Source organism: Eleutherodactylus coqui, chromosome 1 (assembly GCF_035609145.1).
Source record: "Eleutherodactylus coqui strain aEleCoq1 chromosome 1, aEleCoq1.hap1, whole genome shotgun sequence".
NCBI lineage: Eukaryota > Metazoa > Chordata > Amphibia > Anura > Eleutherodactylidae > Eleutherodactylus > Eleutherodactylus coqui.
The window spans coordinates 154,447,320-154,468,643 of NC_089837.1; the positions used below are offsets into that span (position 1 = coordinate 154,447,320).

The 21,324-nt window shown below is 43.4% G+C and overlaps 1 protein-coding gene across 3 annotated transcripts in view; it reads left to right on the forward strand.

Moving 5' to 3' along the window:
• FGF12 (fibroblast growth factor 12) overlaps window positions 1–21,324 on the forward strand; it is a 457,953-nt gene that overhangs the window by 246,542 nt on the left and 190,087 nt on the right. The window contains exon 1 of one of the 3 annotated variants that reach the window (XM_066602023.1): window positions 10,686–11,647. The exons of the other annotated variants lie outside the window; for them this stretch is intronic. Coding sequence (XP_066458120.1) covers window positions 11,449–11,647 — 199 coding nt within the window. The 5' untranslated portion in view covers window positions 10,686–11,448. Of the gene's footprint in view, window positions 1–10,685; window positions 11,648–21,324 lie in introns of those variants that run through there. 3 annotated transcript variants of the gene reach the window in all.

Below are 21,324 nucleotides of genomic sequence, written 5' to 3' on the forward strand. Positions count from 1 at the left end.
ACCGCCGGTGGCTTCCTGGCACCCACCCATGCTGTCAGTCCACACGGAGTTGTAACTACATGTGTCCACTTCTAAAGAACCCCAGTCTGACTGGGGCATGCAGTGTGGGCCGAAGCCCACCTGCATTTAATCGGACGTTACCTCAGCTGTGATGGGCACTGCAATGGGATACATTAATGTACAGCCAGGTGGGTTCCAGGGAGCCACCCATGCTGTGGGTGCACACGGAATTCCCATTGCGGAGTTGTACCTGCCTGTGACTATTTATAAAAAACCGCGGTCTGACTGGGGCATGCAGACACCTTGACAGAATGAATAGTGTGTGGCACATAGGTTCCCCATTGCTATGCCCACGTGTGCAGCTCCTGTTGGCGGTGGCACAGGATTATATTTCTCATTGCTTCTGTACAGCATTGTGGGCTATCGCCCCGCCCCTTTTAAAGAGGGTCGCTGCCTAGCCGTGCCAACCCTCTGCAGTGTGTGCCTGCGGTTTCTCTGGCAGACGCACTTATAAATAGACATGAGGATGGTGTGGCATGAGTGCAGCTGAAGGCTGCGCAGGGACACATTGGTGTGCGCTGTGGACACTGCGTCGTGCGGGGGGGGGGGAGTTGGGCAGCATGTAACCCAGGAGAAGTGGCAGCGGAGTGTCATGCAGGCAGTGATTGTGCTTTGTTGGAGGTAGTGTGGTGCTTAGCTAAGGTATGCATTGCTAATGAGGGCTTTTCAGAAGTAAAAGTTGTTGGGGGGGGGCCACTCTTGCCGCTATTGTGGCTTAATAGTGGGAACTTGAGATGCAGCCCAACATGTAGCCCCTCGCCTGCCCTATCCGTTGCTGTGTCGTTCCCATCACTTTCTTGAATTGCCCTGATTTTCACAAATGGAAACATTAGCGGAGCACCAGTCATATACAAAAATGCTCGGGTCGCCCATTGACTTCAATGGGGTTCGTTACTCGAAACGAACCCTCGAGCATCGCGATAATTTCGTCCTGAGTAACGAGCACCCGAGCATTTTCGTGCTCGCTCATCTCTAAACAAGACACAGACAGAACAAAGATCTGCACAGCATGCATTCTAACACCCAGCTTTAGTTAGGAGATGTTGAGTTATAGTGCCCAGCACCCCCTATTAAGAGGGGCGGGTATTTATGTGCAGCAGGCCGGTGGTGATTGGCTGGCTGGAGAACTCCACACCATCAGCCAGCCAAATCAACCATATCTGCAAAAGTGTGGTAGTGGAAACCCACAGAACTGCAGGTCTCAGGAGCACAACGTGACACCTAAATTACGAGGAACAACCCACGACCATTGTACTCTTATCATGGTACAAAATGACTAATCACAAGTTTCCACTTATCCAAACAACAGTATTGGTGTGCTTTTTATGACTTCAGCCCCTTGTCATTTCATTAGGCAAGCCTAAATCTTGGACTTCTGATGAACAGTTTTGTGCCGAATTAGTGTCACAATCAAGAACAGTACTTCAGAATGCAGTTTCCAGTCTCTGATCACACAATCCATAAGGAGACAGTGCTGATGTCTGGTATGAGGTGGTTTCATTGGAAATGGTCTGAAGTTATGTGACTTCCCAGCTGTGAGCAGCTGCAGATACTACAGTGCACTAGTGGCACCAGGTACACCATAACATTAAAGGAATAGTTTGGGGAGAAAAAATGAAATTGATATCTGCTTAGCACTGTATAGAAAAAAAGTCATACCTCACCTGATCTCCTACAGCCACCATTGTGACAGTGCCTAGTCACCCGCTGCACTCTTCTTCCAGCTGCAGCAACGACATTCCGTAAGAGGGACATGTGACTGCTGCAGCCAATTAGTGACTTATGCAGGGTTACCTCATTGCTGGAGCTGGAAGAAGAGTGCAGCAGGGGAACTGGCACTGTCGGAACAGGAGCTACAAGGAAACGGGTGAGAATGACTTTTTTTTAATGTTTCTATACTGCCAAGCTTATTTCAATTTAATTTTTTCTGCCCGGACTACCCCTTTAACCCCTTAAGGACATGGCCTATTTTGGCGTTGAGGACCAAACGATTTTTGGTATTTTTTCATCTCCATTTTTCAAAAGCCATAACTTTTTTATTTTTCCGTCGGCGCGCCGTATGAGGGCTTGTTTTTTGTGTGGCGAACTGTAGTTTTTATTGGTGCCATTTTTGGGTACATAGACTATATCGTAAAACTTTTATTTTTTTTTATGATAGCAGGGAGAGAAAACACATCAATTCTGCCATTTTTTTTAAAGCGTTAATTATGCAGCACAAATGACACAATACATTTTTCTGCGGGATGGTACGGTTACAACGTTACCAAAATTCTTTTTTTTTTTATGTTTTCCACAATAAAAACCCTTTTATTGGAAATTATTATTTTTTTCTAAACTCACTGCATTCAAAGTGCTATAACTTTTTTATTTTTTCATGGACGGAGCTCTATGAGGGCTTATTTTTTGCGAGATGAGCTGTAGTTTTTATTGGTACCATTTTGGGGTACATATGTTTTTTAATCATTTTTATTATGTTTTTTAAAAGGCAAGATGCTAAATTAGCATTTTGCCTCAGTTTTTTAGCGTTTTTTTTTTAACGCTTTTTGCCATGCAGGATAAAAAGCAGGTTTGATTTATTGTACAGGTCTTTACGGACACGACGACGCTAATATGAGAAAAAGCATTAAAAAAAAGTTTTTTTTAACATTTTTTTTTTTTCATTTTTATTTTTGTACATCATTTTGATTTTTTTTTACACCATCTGTGTCCCTCTGAGGGACTTACACTGCAGCACTGATGATCGCTACGATAAGGCATGGCAGGACGTCTTTCCTTTTCTGCTATGATCTCGCGCTATCCCTATGACGTAAGGTTACGTCATTTTGCACTGCCTGCGTCATGGGGAGGGAAGGAGTTAAATAAATGCTTGGAACGAGGGTCATAATTATATCAATAGCAGAAGGTGAAAAGCCTTAGTATTAGATCATATCTTATGTTATAGCTTGCCTTTTAATATTTAGTGAGGCTCAACACAATTTATCATATCTCAAGGTGACTGGCAATTTACAAAAGCCTACTATCCAATGTCTTTGCAAGCAGCTAGGACATGACATGAGTTGTCACTTGTCCATTGCTCGCCCAGTGCTGATCTTTATCTATAGAGATCACCACTGGAAAAGCACTTTATTCAGTTGAGCAGTATGTGAATGACTTTACTGAGTAGTAGATTCTTGGAACAAACTTGGAAAATCAACAATAAATGAATTGAAGCATGCCTGGGATAAGGATACAACATAAAGAGCAGACTAGACGGACCGTGTGATCTTTTTCTGACATCAATTTTCTATATTTCTATGACTACTAAACCAATCAAAAACTCTCACTTTTGTGGGACACTTGCCTGCATTGAAGGAATCTTGAAAATCTGTCCTATTTTATTGAGAATAAGCAAATATGGAGCAGTCTTGTCCTAGTAAGGAAGATAGAGCAGTCATATTATACTAATGAGAGAGCATTGTCCAGCTAATTGCCAGTGGACATACAGGAGCCATAATTATTGAGGATGCACAGAAGCATATCTCGCAGCGAATTTTTCATATGTAATTACTGATCCAAGCAGCGCCCTTTATTATCACAATCAAAGTGGTAAAACCAACCAACCTTAAAGGGACTATATTACCAATTTTGTTTCTTATTAATTAAAACCAGATTAAGAAACCTTTTCCATTTTTCTCGTATTTTCTGATTGTAGAATTTTTTATTCTGCTGTTTATACATGACTGAGCTACATTTAACAGCATTTAGAAGACATGCTTTACAGCAACCTCATGGACCATCGATTGAGTAGCAGCCTTAAACGAGCGTGCTCGCTCATCTCTAGATCTGACCCATTGACTTGTATAGGAGACTGTTCTAGACTTGATCTGTGACCTGTATAGATATCATTTTACAGGGAGGTGGAGTAGATAGTCACAGCTGATCATCTATTGTGAATGGTGGGTCCTGTGTTATCTACATATATGTGTTAAGGCCCTTTTACACACAAAGATTATCGCTTAAACAATTGCATGAATGAACAAATTGCCAACATTTTTTAATAAAATGACATGTGCAGGTATGGGCTTTAAATCATTTCCTCCATGAGTTGTTTGCTCAGCTGAGTGTGTGTTAATGTGATGGTTATCACATAAACACACGCCCAGCTGAGCAAACATCTGTCCAGCAGATTCCATTGTTCTCCTCCAGGCAGAGTAAACAGTGAACTAATTATGTATGCAAAGCAAACACAATGAGTACACTGATAAGAAGTCTTTTAAACAGGAAGGGGATAGTTTTTATGCCACCTAAAGGCCACCGTTTAGACACAACGATTATCGCTCAAAATTCGCTCAAAAGCCATCTTTTGAGCAATAATCGTTGTGTGTAACTGCACTTACATCGTGCAGTTTTCGTTATACCGTCGCTCATCATTGTCTTTTAGCGAGCTGAAAGATGACTATGATCCTTATCAGGGACTCACAGTGGGATACAGCTGATACTATTGTTTCAGCTATATCCTGTTCCTGATAACAGGCTGAGTATGAAGAACGTAGCGGTCCAGCTCTGTTCTCCATACTTGGCACGGAGTGCTCGGCTGTATAACAGCTGTTTTCTGCTCTGTGCAGAAAACATCTGGATGCAGAAGACAAGTGGGGGCACCCCGCTTGTCTTCTGCATCCTCCACTCCAAGCGGGGAACAGCTGTATGCAGAAGACAAGCGGTGGCCACTAGAGGTCTCCTTTCTAATTTGCTGCTGGATTGCTGCTGTTGTGTGAAATCTGTCTCTAGTAACAGAGACAACAAGATGGATTACAGAAAGTAAAGATGGGTGCTGTATAATGCTGACCATAGAAGTCTATGGAGAGATGAGGGGGAAGGTGCTGCTGCACTGCAGAAGAAGAGACTTACACTGACATAGCTGCTGCTAATTGTAAGTGATTTACTGCTCTACAGCTACTGGAATCACATCTACACTGCTCAGTACTTATCTACTATCATCGGCGATGCTGTTACTTACATCTGTGCTATAAAGAGTTAGATAACAGGCTATGCTCTTTTCTCATTGTCCAGTGTGTAGAAGATATAGAAGCTAGTCTCCACCTAACAGCCGTGGGACAGCTGAATATTAGAGATGCAGCCCACAGTGGAGGAAAACTGGTGGAAAAGCACCATATTCAAGTCACATCATGGCTAGACATTGTGGTATTATTCATGTCACACACAAAATGACTGAAAAGTAATTTGAAATGTAGGTAGGTTTTAAGTGCTTTGGAAAATGAAGAGTTACTGCTCCGTCTTTCTGTAGCGCTAGAATGAGCAGCAATAAAGGTACTATAGCTACCATGTTACTAGCAAGCGAGCTCTGGGATATTCTATACCATTGATGGTTAGTTGAATGATAGAAACACAGTCACCGATCACTTATTACCCCAGTCTCACCAATGACACAGTTATTACTTGAGCCACTATGGGGGTCACTGTTACTACTGTGGCCATTATGGGAGCACTGTTACTACTGCTGCCACTATGGAGGGTCACTATTATTAGTGGGAACACTACAGAGGCACTGCTACTGCTGTGGCCACTATGGGTGTTCTTTACTACTGGGGCACTATGAGGGTCACTATTAGTGCTCGTTCACACATAAACACATTTCAATCAATACGATTGAGTGACCAAAAAATTGCTTACACCCAGGTTTTTCAGGCTGCTGCGGTGTGTTTTTGTGCGTGCAAATACACTGCGTACACTGCGTATTCACGCACACAAAAAAATGCTGTGTAAATATGCAGGTTTCCTATGTATTCACTACATATTTGCTCCTGCCCATTCAATTCAATGGCCTACTGCGGTGCATATACCCACCAAATTTGGTCATGCTGCATATTTTTTTTATGCCATTGCACATTGCCTGAAAAAAATACAATCATGTGAACTAACCCATTTAAATCAATGCATCCTATTCACTGCGTATTATGCGTGCAAAAATTGCGCACACTTTACCTTGTGCAAATACACCCACATGGACAAGCCTTTACTATACAATTACAATCAGCCCATTGAAGGCAGCCAAAAGGCTGATGTGGCCCTCGGTGACAATGAGTTGGACACCCCTGGTGTACTGTGTTATAGAATATGTTGGTACTAAAAAAGCAACACGAAATACATTTCAGTCCTTCTAAATATCCATCACTGTAAAATGTACAGTGACAGATTAATCCCATGACGCCCTGAGGCTTGTGCAGCAGCCAGTGCAAGAGATGTGCAGTGACAGATTAGTCCTGGGACACACTGTAGTATATATAGCAAGCACTAGGGGAGCATGCAGTCACGTTTCAGGAATGTTACATAAACTTTATAGCCAAAAGTATGTGGCTCTGCCTCCTAATTAATGTTTTAGCCACACCCCCTGCAAAAAAATCCAGCACACAGTCATGTAATTTCAATAGACAAACAGTAGTAGTAGTATAATGAATTGTGTTGAAGAGCTCATTAACGATAACTATGGCGCTGTCATGGAATGACTCCGGTAGTACAGGTCATTCGTCTAATTTGCTAGATCTGCCTAAGTCAACTGTAAGGCTGCATTTACACGACCGGGTCGGATTCCGGCTGCAAGATCCGACCCTGTGCCGACCAGTAACCCCCGCATACACGTACAGTGCAGGGAATGACGAGCCATCGCGCCGGCAATGACGCGCATCCGTGGCGATTTTACAATTGACATTTCAGAATCGCCGCAGGACGGGTGGCTTCCATTGACTTCAATAGAAGCTGTCCTTGCAAGTCTCCTACTAAAATAGAGCATTCTGCGATTCTTCTTCCGTGAGCGGAAATCGCTAGTGATTTCTACTCATGTGCGTGGAAGAATCATTTTACATTGCATGCTATGGACGGACTTTGCAGCGGAGTTTGCGGTGGGCGTCTGGCCGCGAATTCTGCAGCTAAAATCCCTTCATCTGCATTGGGCCTAATGCTATTATTGGGAAGTGGAAGTGCCTAGTAGTAACAGCAACTCTGGCACAAAGAAGTAGTCCAAACATCAGATTCTGACCTCACAAATATTTTTTGGGCTGAATTCCTGCAGACACATTCAAAGTCTTTCCAGAAGAATGGAAGGCAGCCCGACACCATATTACCGTAATGGCTTTAAAATGGGATATCCAATAAACATACTTTTGACCATAAAATGTACTTTACTTTTTATCATTCAGAGAGTTTTAGGGATGACAGATCAGTTCTGTGACACACTGTAACATATGTAGCAATGCAGTGACAGATCAGGCATATGACATTCGGTAATATATCCATTAGTCAGTAGGCTGAAATGTGCAGCGACAGACCAACTGTAGTACCAACATCACTGTAGTATATGCAGTAGGCAGTGTAACTGTGCAGTGAACGATCAGCCCTGTGAAACACTGTAGTATGAGAGATGTGCAGTGACATCAGCCCTGTGAAACACTGTAGTATGAGAGATGTGCAGTGACATCAGCCCTGTGATACACTGTAGTATGAAAGATGTGCACAAACATCAGCCCTGTGATACACTGGCTTCTCTGTATACAGTGTATCACATGGCTGAACGTGTCTCATACTGTCTGCTGCATATATCACAAGGATGATCAGTCACATGCAGCACACAGTATGGGAGATGTACAGTGCTATATCCGCCAGGAGACACAATATAGCAAATAGAAGACAGTATAGGAAATATACACAGTCTCATTTCAGTCCCATGGTACATTGTGGTAGATATAGCAGACAGTATAGGAGAAGTGCTGTGACAGATCAGCCCTGTGACAAACTGTAGTACATATAGATGTGAAGTGACAGATCAGCCCTGTGACACACTGTAGTATATTTACAATATATAAGAGGCGCAGTGACAGATGATCTCTGTGACACACTGTACTACATATAACATGCAATAAATGAGAGGTGCAGTGACAGATGATCCCTGTGACACACTATAGTACATATAGCAGACCATATAGATTTGCAGTGACAACCCTGTGACAAACTGTAGTACATATAGAAGACAATATAGATGTGCAGTGACAGATCAGCCCTGTGACACACTGTGGTACATACCCCTGTTTCCCCGAAAATAAGGCAGAGTCTCTAAACGCTGTTACTTTTTTACATGTATAGCTGCCTGGACACTATCAAGCATCTTCAAAAATCCTGAAAAATGATACTAGGGCTTATGTTTGGTGTAGGTCCTATTTTCAGGGAAACAGGGTATAACATACAATAAATGAGATGTGCAGTGACAGTTCAGCCCTGTGACACACTGTAGCACATATAACACATAGGATGGGTAATGGAGAGTGAAAGATGAGACATATGACACACTGCAGCACACATAGCAGACAGTATAGAAGATGTGCAGTGACATATCAGCCCTATGACACACTGTACTGCATGTATCAGACTGTATATGAGACGTGCAGTGACAGATTAGCCCTGTAACACACTGCAGTATATCTGGCAGACAGTATGAGAGATGTGCAGTGACAGATGAGCCCTGTGACACACTGCTGTACATATAGCATACAGTAAATGAGGGGTGCAGTGACAAATCAGCCCTATGATAAACTGTAGTACATATAGAAGACAGTATATGGTATGTGCAGTGACAGATCAGCCTTGTGACACACTATGGTACATATAGCAGACAATATAGATCTGCAGTGACAGATCAGTCCTGTGACACACTGTAGCACATATTGCAGACAGTATGGGAGATGTGCAGTGACAGATCAGCCCTGTAACAAGCTGTAGTTCATAGAGCAGAAAGTATATGAGAGGTGCACATGTTTTGCAAGCGTGAAACTCACGCCCGCAAAATGTGATGAAGCAAACCCATTGATTTCAATGGGTTTGTCCTCATTAATGTGTTTCTTGTGCTCAGGAATTGCAGACAATATAGATGTGCAGTGACAGATCAGCCCTGCGATATACTGTAGCATATATAGCAAACAGTATATAAGATATGTAGTGGCAAATCAGCCCTGTGACACACTGTAACACACATACAGTATATGAGAGGTGCAGTAACAGATCAGCCCTGTGACACAGTGTAGCACATATACAGTATATAAGATGTGCATTGACAGATCAGCCCTGTGACACACTGTAGCTCATATACAGTATATAAGATTTGCAGTGACAGATCAGCCCCGTGACACACTAAGGCACATATACAGTATATGGGAGGTGCAGTGACAGATCAGCCCTGTGACACAGTGTAGCACATATACAGTATATAAGATGTGCATTGACAGATCAGCCCTGTGACACACTGAGGCACATATACAGTATATGGGAGGTGCAGTGACAGATCAGCCCTGTGATACACTGTAGCACATATAACATACAGTATATAAGATATGTAGTGACAGATCAGCACTGTGATATACTGCAGCACATATACAGTATATGAGATGTGTAGTGACAGATCAGCCCTGTGATACACTGTAGCACATATAACACACAGTATATAAGATATGTAGTGACAGATCAGCCCTGTGATATACTGTAGCACATATACAGTATATGAGATGTGCAGTGATAGATCAGCCCTGTGACACTGTTGCACATAGAATTAACAATATATGAGATGTGCAGTGATAGATAAGCCCTGTGACACACTATAGCACATATAACATACAGTATATGGAAGGTGCACTGACAGATCAGCCCTATGACACACTGTAGCACATACAGTATACAGTGTATGAGATGTGCACTAATAGATCAGCCCTATGACACACTGTAGCACATATAGCATATAGTATATGAGAGGTGCAGTAACAGATAAGCCCTGTGACACACTATAGCACATATAGCATACAGTATATGGAAGGTGCACTAATAAATCTGCCATGTGACACACTGTAGCACATATAACATACAGCATATGAGAGGTGCAGTAACAGATCAGCCCTGTGATACACTGTAGCACATATAGTATACAGTATATAAGAGGTGCAGTGACAGATCAGCCCCGTGACACGCTGTACTACATATACAGTATATAAGAGGTGCAGTGACAGATCAGCCCTGTGGCACACTGCACAGTGATAGATCAGCCCTGTGATACACTGTAGCACATATAGCACACAATATAGATGTACAGTGAAAGATCAGCCCTGTGACACACCATGGCACACATACAGTATATAAGATGTGCAGTGACAGATCAGTCCCGTATCACATTGTAGCATATATAGTATACAGTATATAGATGTGCAGTGACAGATCAGCCCCGTGTCACACTGTAGTATATATAGTATACAGTGTATAAGAGGTGCAGTGACAGACCAGCCCTGTGTTACACTGTAGTACATAGAGCAGACAGTATATAACATGTGCAGTGACAGATCAGCCCATGACACACTGTAGCACATATAGTATACAGTATATAAGAGTGGCAGTGACAGATCAACCCCGTATCACACTGTAGCATATATACAGTATATAACATATGCAGTGCCAGATCACACTGTAGCACATACAGCAGCCGGTATGGCGGTGGGCAGTGACAGACCATCCAGTGTGCGAGTAGCCAGGGGACAGGCTGATGGGAGCTGCAGTTCCCTCTGACCGCCGGTGAGAATTTCTCATCCAAACCTCGATCACGTAGGATTGCGTAGAGAGCAGAGATAGGGGAGACAGAGGACTGAGAGGCACGGAGCGCTGCAATACTACAGCAGCCGCTGCCCCGTGCATGTGACCAGCGCTACCTGCTCTCCCCCTGCCCACCGCCAGAGCGGGAGGGGGGCGCCGTGCATGGGGCACTCGGAGGTGTCTGCGGCTGTCAGCGGGAGCCTCATCACCCTCCTCCGTCCCCGGGGAAGTTGTCAGCCGGGAGCTCCCCCCGCGCCCGTGCAAGTTGTGGCTGAGTGTGCGATGATCCGGTGACATTGAGAGTGGTGACAGCTGCCGCTATGGAGACCGCGTACTGGCGGTGGGACCCCTCCTGGCGGGCTGAGCCACACGTGTGACCTATAAGAGCAGCATCATGTGTGCGGGGAGAACACACTGAGCCCGGCGACCTCCAGCATGAGGCTGCGGGAGGCTTGCAGTCAGTGAAGGCGACCAGTGACCTGTGGAGTCCCACCAGCAGCAGCAGCAGCAGCGCCTTACAGACTACAGCGGCGGCCATGGAGGAGCGCTCCTCTCCGTGCAGGGGCTCGTAGAGTCCGGGAGATGGCCAGCACCCTGCATCCCCGCAGCCGAGCTCCGGAGCCGCGGTAGAGCCGCTGTGTGTGCATGCGGAAGGGACGCTCACTTATCTACAGGCATCTGCGGCTAGCCCCCCTCCCCCAGCAGTGGGATATCCCGTGGGGTCGGTGACTCTAATAGAAGGGACTACCTGGGAGGTGGCTGCAGGGGGGAGCTATGGCTGCGGCTATAGCCAGCTCCCTGATCCGGCAGAAGAGGCAGGCTCGGGAGAACAACAGTGACCGGGTGTGCACGTCCAAGCGCCGCACCAGCCCCAGCAAGGACGGCCGCTCACTGTGCGAGAGGCATGTGCTGGGGGTCTTCAGTAAGGTGCGCTTCTGCAGCGGCAGGAAGAGGCCGGTCCGGAGAAAACCAGGTCAGTGCCCCCTCCATGCCCATCCATCACCACTGCTACTGGATAGCCCAGTGCCAGCTATAGGGCTGCTGCCTCTGGACCAATCATACCACCTAATGGGACTGATAGTAGGTCCACCAGGTACTTGTGCCAATGATGCCAGTCATCATATGTCATGTAGATGCTCCTGCCAGCCTTACTGTACTTGTCAGAAGAGTTCTTACTATTGGGTATAGTACACACTAGCACATACTCCTTTAGATATCTGCTCCAGCTTCTTCTCTCTCCAGTGTCTGGTTATTATTATATATTATCAGACTTTTTCTATTGAGATCAGTCAGATTATAGAAAAGTAGATTATGATGTGTAGATATGTGGGAGCAGCCTGTATGTCATATGTTCATTATAAGGACACGGCTGTTACGTCCTCCTACATGTATAATCAGTGAATACAGGTATGTGCATTATATGCATCATACCTGTATTGTTACATATGTATTTACCCCCAATTCTAATAACTAAGAGGGTCGTCATGATTCTTTTTGGGCCAGAAGTGGCTATAAATACCCAGCAGAATATCTGATTCTATGTCTAAAATGTTGTTGCAAAGTTTCTAAAGTTTGAAACATTGTATATATAATATTATCTATAGGACTTCATACAAGGACCACATTTCTAAACACAGATGCAACAAAGCTGAGCTTGATTGTGATAGCAAGAAAGTTATCTTAATACATTCATTGTTCTCTTATGTTAATGCAACAAAAGCCATTGGAAAGTAACTCAAAGTGGAAATAAACCACCTTGATATCACATGGAATTAAGAGTCAAGCTAAAGAATAACGGGCCCTTTTATACTGGACGACTTTAGGGTACAGAAGTGCCCAACAGCCATCCCAATGGTAATTGCTTCGGTGCTTTTACACAGGAGCGACCATCGCTGAGTGAATGGAGGTGGAGCGGGCTGGAGATTGTTCGGGCCGGCCACCCAGCTCCATTCATATTAAACTGCCTGCTTACACAGGCCAATCGTTGTTTTATCGTTGGTTGTTCAGATCCTGCAGGCATTTACATGGAACAATTATTGGTCAGATTCTCTCTTATCCAGCGAGAATCAGAGCAATAATCGTTTACTATAAAACCTGTTCCCAAATGGTGATCTCAGCTATTTAGGAGGATGCTGTGTATGATATTTACTTGCACATTCATCTGGAGTTCCTATAAAGGAGATTGGGGAATATCCTGTAAGAAGAAAAAATCATCTGTATAGATGAATGGCGTGTAAACCCCCTCCCCTCCGCCACACTTCCTGAGTTTAGCTGTCAGTGTACCAGTTCTACTACAATGGATATTGGTAAGTGTAAGAACTGTGTGTGATCTGCTAGTATTAAGCTCTTTACTGTTAAACATATACAGGGCATCAAGTATAGAAGCACATAAAATCTCAATAATGCAAATTAATAGTGTTGGATGACAGAGCAGTAGATGCGCTTGCATTTTCCTATGTGCTGAGAATGTTAATGCAGAAAGTATTCTATCCATACAGAACTACTGTTGGGGTGTTCCTAGTCTGTGGCATGTAAAGTACATCCCCCTCCCCACCATCACATCTCTCTATCCTGCAGTCATGTTCACTGAACTTGGCACTCATCTACTATGGCATTATTAATGTATTTCCCAAGGAAGCCTTTACACACTTCTTACTATATTCTGCTTAAACGAAGGCATGTAATTCATTATCTCTATTTACAATCTAGTGTATAGGGGCAGCACAACAATCCCGACATCAGTGTGGAGTTTTAACTTGCCTGTGAGATATCACCAGATGTTTTGTTGGTCACTTACCTACCAGTAACCATGTAGGTAGGCCCTCTGATGGTAGTTTATGGCATATTCAAATCTATGAGTTGTATAGACTTTCTGTATTCAGTATAGACAATAAGCACAAGGATATTTGTATGTCTTCCAAAATCCAGTTTGGAAAGGAGTGAGTTCTTGGCCATTGTAGCACTCTGAAGTCAGCTTCAAAAAGTAACTTATCATAGTGATTACTTAGGTCTCTAATCTCTGTAGACCTGTATCTAGCACTAGTGGTGTAATAACAGGAGCACTGATATTACATACTATTTGTATTGTATGTCTGTAATAGAGTTTCATTGGCCATATATTGACTTTTATTTGCCTTGGATGTATACAGTAGATCAGCTATGGTTAGCTTCTTCCAGGGTTCCTGTAGTTGTCATTGATGGCAAGTGTTTTTGCCATTTATTTTAGTTTTGCTAATTCTTAGCTATAATTAAGATTGGAGAAGAACCTAAAATGGACTTGTCATAGTCTTTGACATATGCTAAGTTGGCTTGGCATTTGTCATCAGCCGTGTATAAGAGAGACTTCATACATAATTGTGAATGTCATGTAACCTAGATAACTCAATAGTCGTCCTTCACATACCTGACCACATTCCTCTGTACAGTATGTACTGCTCAATTAGAAGCCTTTGCTAGTTAATTATCTAGAAGACGTTTAATTCCACATCCTTTTAGTATTGACCTAATTCTCATGAAAACAATCTCCGCTTTTTCATTTTGGGTTTTTTTCATACATACACTTTTGGCCTTTGGTCAAGAATTTGGTAGCTTAAGAACTACAAAAAATAGTTACCCAAGTGAATTTTGGATCTTGGATGACCTGATAGTCCACAGAAGTGCAAATGTTTGAGGTATCAAATGGAAGGCCTTTTCAGCAACAAGAAATTACAGAGATCACTTCCAATCATATGATCCAAAGTATCCGCACATCAAGTGCTAACTGTCATATGCAACATACTAAAAGTCTGCTAGTGCGAGTGGCTACTGAATGAACTGGAGTGCTGTCAGAGCTGTTGCTAATATGTCATTGTGGGCCAAGGCATGGACTCATTTACAGGTTTCTCAGTAGAACTGAATGGAGGCAGGCTCTTGCAAGGATGTGTCTACAGCAATCGATATAATATGGAGTGTTACAACTTGATTAAGATTAGCATTAACCCTTTCCAATCCACTGTCTGACGTCTAAAGACATTCTGATTGAAGGCTGTACAGCTCCGATGTCGGAAGACGTCCAGCAGGGGATTCTTACTGTATATTACTGGCCGCTCTGTTGTTGGGGACCTTTCCGCAGTACTGGATCTAGCCAGCAGGTGGAACCATTGTATAATGGCAGAAAGAGAAAACCTCCTAGGAAACCCTAAATCCAAAATTGGATTGCAAAGGGTTAAGCCTCGTAAAATAAACAGTAAATGCATTAAAAAATCCCAGCATTTCCTCCCCTATTCTTTCCTTCAATCCTATTTTGTCCCACTTGCGATTAAAACTGACAACTATATAAAGACATCTCTTCGTATGCCAGCCATGTCCCTCTTTTTGTTAACGAGGAAGAATACCCCTACAGCGCCACCTATTGGAAGGCAGCATTTCTGCACGTCAATGTTAGACTCATTATACAAGTCTTTATAACAATGACTGGGAATTGAAAACCAAAAGCCAGAAAACTTGTATAAAGACTTATATGAAGGGCTTGACATTGACTTGCAGGAATGCTACCTTCCAATAGTTGGAGCTGCAGAGGTATCGTTCCATTTTATCTTATTTGCATATTTCCCAGAACAGTATGAATGGCCTTATAGGGCCCCCTGTCCGTGGCCGTTGCGGAATATCGCTAGCGATATTCCGCCACGGGGGATGAGGGGGGCTGCTGTCAGTTCTCTGCGGTGAGCCTTTCTGACATAGACTCACCGTGGAGAATTGCGGCATGCTGCGATGTAAATCCCGCGAGTGGAGAATCGCTATGATTCTCCGCTTGTGGACGCCGCAGCCGCACTTTCCATAGCAACGCTATGGAAAGCGTTCACTGTGTTACCCATGGCCGGATTATTGCCGCAGGTAACCAAATGAACAATTGCCCATGTACAGGCAGCCTAAGTCTCCTCACTCACCTCCTACCGTAGTTGTCTCCTCACACCTTGTAGGTGCTCTCCTTAAGGGGAGATGATGCTCTTCCCGACCCTTTTTTTGCTCTCACAATCTTGTGTCTGGCTGGGAGACAACTGTGTGCGGCAGGAGCCTCCCCCCCACATGCCATGTCCGCGGTAGGACCCAAATATTGTTAAACCTGCTTCTTGTCTGAGCCCTACCTTCTCCAATATGGAACATGTCAGCAGAAGATTACCCCCTGTCATCTTTGCAGGATTTCTATAAGGTTGTTTGCCTTAGAAGCGTATGGAAAATCCTGTAGAATAGGAAGCACTGAGGGCAAGTTTATCACCTGTTTATCCGACGTTTATAAGGGTCATTTTACACAGGGCAACATATTAGGCTCAGTTGCCCAACAGGTCAGCCCAACGATGATCATTCCTGCACTTTTACACAGGAGCAATCATCTCTCAGTCACTGCAGGGGCGTAACTCTAGGGGATGCAGGGGATGCGGTTGCACCCGGACCCTGGAGTCTTAGGGGGCCCATAAGGCCTCTCTTCTCCATATAGAAAGCCCAGTACTATGAATAAAGCATTATAGTTGGGGGCCCTGTTACAGGTTTTGCATTGGGGACCAGGAGCTTCAAGTTACGCCTGTCTCAGTGACTCAGTGATTGGGGGCAGAGTTGGCTGGGTATCGTTCCAACCCTCCCACCTCCATTTACACAGTAAACAGGCACCCATTTGTAGAGGAGCAGCTGCCTGTTTACACAGGCCGATTCACCGCTTAGCTTTTAGGCATGCATAAACTGAACGACAAACGAATTATCTTTCATCGTTCAGTTTGTGCATGCTTTTACACTGAACAGCAATCATTCAGATTCTTGCTCGTATGGTCACAAGCAGCACTGCTCCACAATACCAATAAGGTAGGACCAGATAGTTGAATGCACGCCAGAGTAGGAGTCCGGATCCAAAAACTCCAAGAAGACATCAAGCAGAAATAAGCAGAGTCCACAGCAGCATTAGTGGATGCAAATAAAACCAAAACTTTTATTCCTCCATTGTAAAAAAGGCTGCCTTTTATTTGCATCCACTAATGCTGCTGCGGACTTTGCTTATTTAGATTCTTGCTGATTGTGGGAAAATGAACAATTTGTTAGCCCATGTAAAAGGGTCCTAAGTCTGGTGTTCCTTTTAGGGTGAGGGTGGCCTCACTCTTAGTAGGTTGCTGTTGAGTGGCACAACATGTCAGCATGGGAAATCACACAACATTGGTGGTTTCATCACCAACACAGAAGGGAGTTCTTCACCATAAGAGCAGTGAGACTGTGGAACTCTGTGCCTGAGGACGTGGTGATGGAAAAATCCATAGAGGAGTTTAAGAGGGGACTAGACATTTTTTTTAGAACACTACAACATTATAGGATATAGACATAACCAGAAGAGTTGTTGATCCGAGAATCTTCTGCCTGCCGAGTCAGGTAGGAATTTTTCAAATGTTGATCCAGGGATTATTCTGACTGCCACTATGGAGTCAGGAAGGAATTTGTCCCCCCCAAATGAGGTAAATTGGCTTCTGCCTCATTGGGAGTTTTTTGCCTTCCTCTGGATCAACAAGGGGGGTGAAAACAGACTTAACTGGATGGACATTGTCTTTTTTCCGCCTAGCATACTATGTTACAATGTCTATGTGGAGGCTTTGACCAAATAAGATTTTTTTTGTAGATTATTAGGCCGCTTTCAGATGAGTGTATTTTAACTCCGTATTTGGCTTACCATAATGTGGAGCTAATATAAATCTATGCATCGTATCTATTCACATGACCGTATTTTTACAGCCATTTTTTTAAAAATGCAGCATTACCTATTTTTTGCATTCTTCACTCCATATCACTACTACTTTCTATTGGGCAAATATGGATCAGTATTTGCCCAATAGAAAATACAATATATGGTTACAAATACAGATGAAATACTGATAACATAGCGTTATAATGTCATCTATAGCATGCCCGTATTACAGATATTTTACAACATGCTCGTGTGAATCCAGCCTTTGTTTAGTAATAGAGAAAACCTCATATTTTGGCAACTAATTTACTGCACAGATGCCAATCTGTCGGAGTTTTCTTTGGCTATGTTCGCACATGTTAGTCTTTTAGTTTGTCAGGTTTCTAATGCTTTTTGGCAGTCAAGATTGTTTAGCATGCTGCATTATTCTATATAGAACCTCATTGACACATACTGAGTAAATAGGGGGATCATAACTTCCATGATATCCATCATGGATCCTGAAAAACGAAAGCCATCGTGCCAGTGTCAGCAGAGCATTGCCGTGCTGATTTTTCATAAAACATTGCTTGGAAGGGGATTCTCCGTTACCGAGTCCCTATGATTAGGTACCAAACCTTAAGTAGTTTCTGCATGCTGTAGTAGAAAATAAATGTATCCCTATTACATTGTCTTATTTACTAATAATGGAACTACAGTGTTAAATCAGAAGATCACAAGCTGGCCTGCTCTGTGTAGCTGCAGAAGTCTATCCCAGAAGCACAGCTTGATTTTTACCGACATGTTAGCATAATTTATAATATGGAAGCCTTAGGCATTATAAATAGGAACATTTTCATTATGTGGAATTTTATTCACTCTCCCTCAATAATACTGCTGTGCTCACTCCGAGCGCACTGCCCTGCAACACTAAATCTCACCATAGTGAGGATCACATTTATTTTTTCTTAATTTATGTCAAGCGCCATTTGGGAAGAGCATTAATTGTGTCATTTTCACCCATAAGCAACGCTGGCACCCTTGAAATAGAATGGATTATGCTGGGTTATTGCTGTCCAACTAAAATACCCCTTTAGATTTGAAGTCCATTTGCACCATTCATTGAAAAATATTAGAGCAGCACTTCAGAAAAGCGAAAAGAAGCATAAAAGTGGAAAGAGGGGCATCTGCTAAAGGACCATAATGGCAGAGTCAGGGAAGATACTGGAGCTGTCAGCCGAGTGTTCATGTATTTGTATAACTAGCTTTAACCCTTTGCAATCCAATTTCAGATTCAGGGTTTCCTAGAGGGTTTTCTCTTTCTGCCATTATACAATGGCGCCATCTGCTGACTAGAGCTAGTATTGCAGTATGTGACATGCCAGAGAGGCCCCCCAACAACAGAGCTGCCAGTAATATACAGTAAGAACACCTTGCCAGGCGTCTTCCGACATCAGAGTTGTACAGGCTTCAATCAGAATGTTTTCAGACGTTAGACAGTGGATTAGAAAGGGTTAAAGCAGTTATTGGTATAGTCTGTGGATTCTGGTGATCCATGAGAGGTTTGTTCACATTTCTGGTGTAATATGATTGCAGATTTTGGTTGTACTTAGTTTAGTATATCAAGGAGGATCATGTTTTTTAGTGTTATCCCTTAAAATTGCAAAATTAAAAAAAAATGAGTGCTCCCTCATTTGGACATTTCCAACTAGGATTGACCCGGGGCTACAGTTTACGTCTCTAGGTGACAGTATGGTATCATAGAACATTAGCTTTAGTATTTATTCATTTTAGTAAGGAAGTTGTGGTTTTCCTTCTAGTAACCACTTCGTATGTAAAAGTTAAAGTACTAAAATACTATAAATGCTCTAATAAAGTTTGGTCCCTTAAAGCAAGTCTAGAGCTACATACATGATCGCTTTGGCTGCGACTCAGAACAGCCAGCGTTCGCAGTATAACCCTGCAGTCTAATAGAAGTTCGGTCAATTATGTATTCATTTTAGTAGGAAGTTGTGGTATTCCCTCTAGTAGCCAGTTGGTATATTAGAATAAAGTTAAAGTACTGCAAATACTCTAATAAAGTTTGGTCCCCTAATCAAGTCTAAGGCTACACTGTGGCTTTGGCTGCAACAGAGAACAGCCAAAGATCGCAGTATAGTCCCGTGACCTCGCAATCTAATAGAAGTTAATGCAGTCATTTTACAGCTCACATGTTACCGCGATGCAGAGACTGCAGCAAAGCCATTATTCTTGGATTTGTTATGATCTGGGGGTTACAGTTGAGTTTTAGCCTTAAAGGGGTATTCTTAGCTTAACTTGTCCCTTATGTAAAGTTATAAGAAGTTTACAGTTAATGAAATTTTTATTTCTGCTGTGTTTCCTACTTCTGTACTTCCATATTTCTGTACTTCAATCCAACGTCCTCTTCTTTGTATATCATTAGTTTTCATTGGTTATGGCCAGTGCTGCAGTTCTTCAGTAGTCACCATGCTTACATAGATGCCCCTGTATCGTCTACTTTGTGGCTTGCTGGTTATCAGGATTGCGCATTAGTTATGCAATTGCTGTAGCTCCTATCCTGGCCACCTATCTCCTCTTTAATAGAACCAAAGGCAATAGTGCCCAGGCATGCACAATAGCTCGAGAGTTGTCCTAATTAGCTGTAGTCTTGGTACTTGGCTGCTAAGATTACTACAGCAGTAGAGCCATTAATAGGGCTTCATATATGTAGGAAAAGGAGTTTTGAACACTGAATATGGGGTAGTGGGAAGAGGGCATTGTGCTAGGAAAAACAGTGTAAGAAGGGGGTAACTGAAACAGAGACAAACTACGCGATCGCAGTACTAATTGCCTGCCAGAAGGTCTTTGTATAAACTACTCAAGCGTAGAGGTCAAGGACCAAGCAGCCGGACCGTGATGTCTAACAGTGGTGACGTGGGGGTAAGAGCGGAGTGTGGAAGGGTGTCATTATGTTTTTAAATACAAAATTAAATCATTTGGGGGAATAAATAAAGAATGAAAAAGAGAGAGGAAAAACCCCTTTAATTTTCACGACTGCCCTCTAGGCAGTTCTGATTGGCTGTGAGGACTCACGTTTTTTCATTTACACAGAACATCGCCTTCCCGCACCCATATCTGATGCAGATGCACTCATTATCTTTTCTTTATTAGAGCATCTTATGGGTTTATTCAGACAGTGCGGTCAAGTTGTGATTGTGCTACAGTTACTGTGAAACCACATCAAAATGTAACGGTTTTGCAGCGATTTTGCAAAAACCATGGCATTTTGATTCGATTTAGTGGCAATTGTGAAAAACACAACTTGATTGTACTGTCTGAGGGAACCATAAATAATGAGGTCTTTATGGTAACAGGTACTGTTGTATTGTAGCTTCTAACATAGCATAGACCAGGGGTAGGCAACCTTAGATGGTGATTGTAACAATTGGAACTTGGAAGTGTCTTGAGATTTACTTGGTACCAAGTTGTGATAGGACCCTGGGGGTATGATGTGAAAGTTATCAGGGTTGTTGCTAGGGTCTTAAAAGACAATGTTCTTGGATGGACTCTTTTCCTTAAAGGGGTTGTCCCGCGCCGAAACGGGTTTTTTTTTTTTCAACCCCCCCCCCGTTCGGCGCGAGACAACCCCGATGCAGGGACCTAAAGAAAGCTTACCGGAGCGCTTACCTGAATCCCCGCGCTCCGGTGACTTCTATACTTACCGGTGAAGATGGCCGCCGGGATCCTCTTCCTCCGTGGACCGCAGCTCTTCTGTGCGGTCCATTGCCGATTCCAGCCTCCTGATTGGCTGGAATCGGCACGTGACGGGGCGGAGCTACACGGAGCCGGCATCCTGCACGAGAGGCTCCATTGAAGAAAGCAGAAGACCCGGACTGCGCAAGCGCGGCTAATTTGGCCATCAGAGGCCGAAAATTAGTCCGAAACCATGGAGACGAGGACTCCAGCAACGGAGC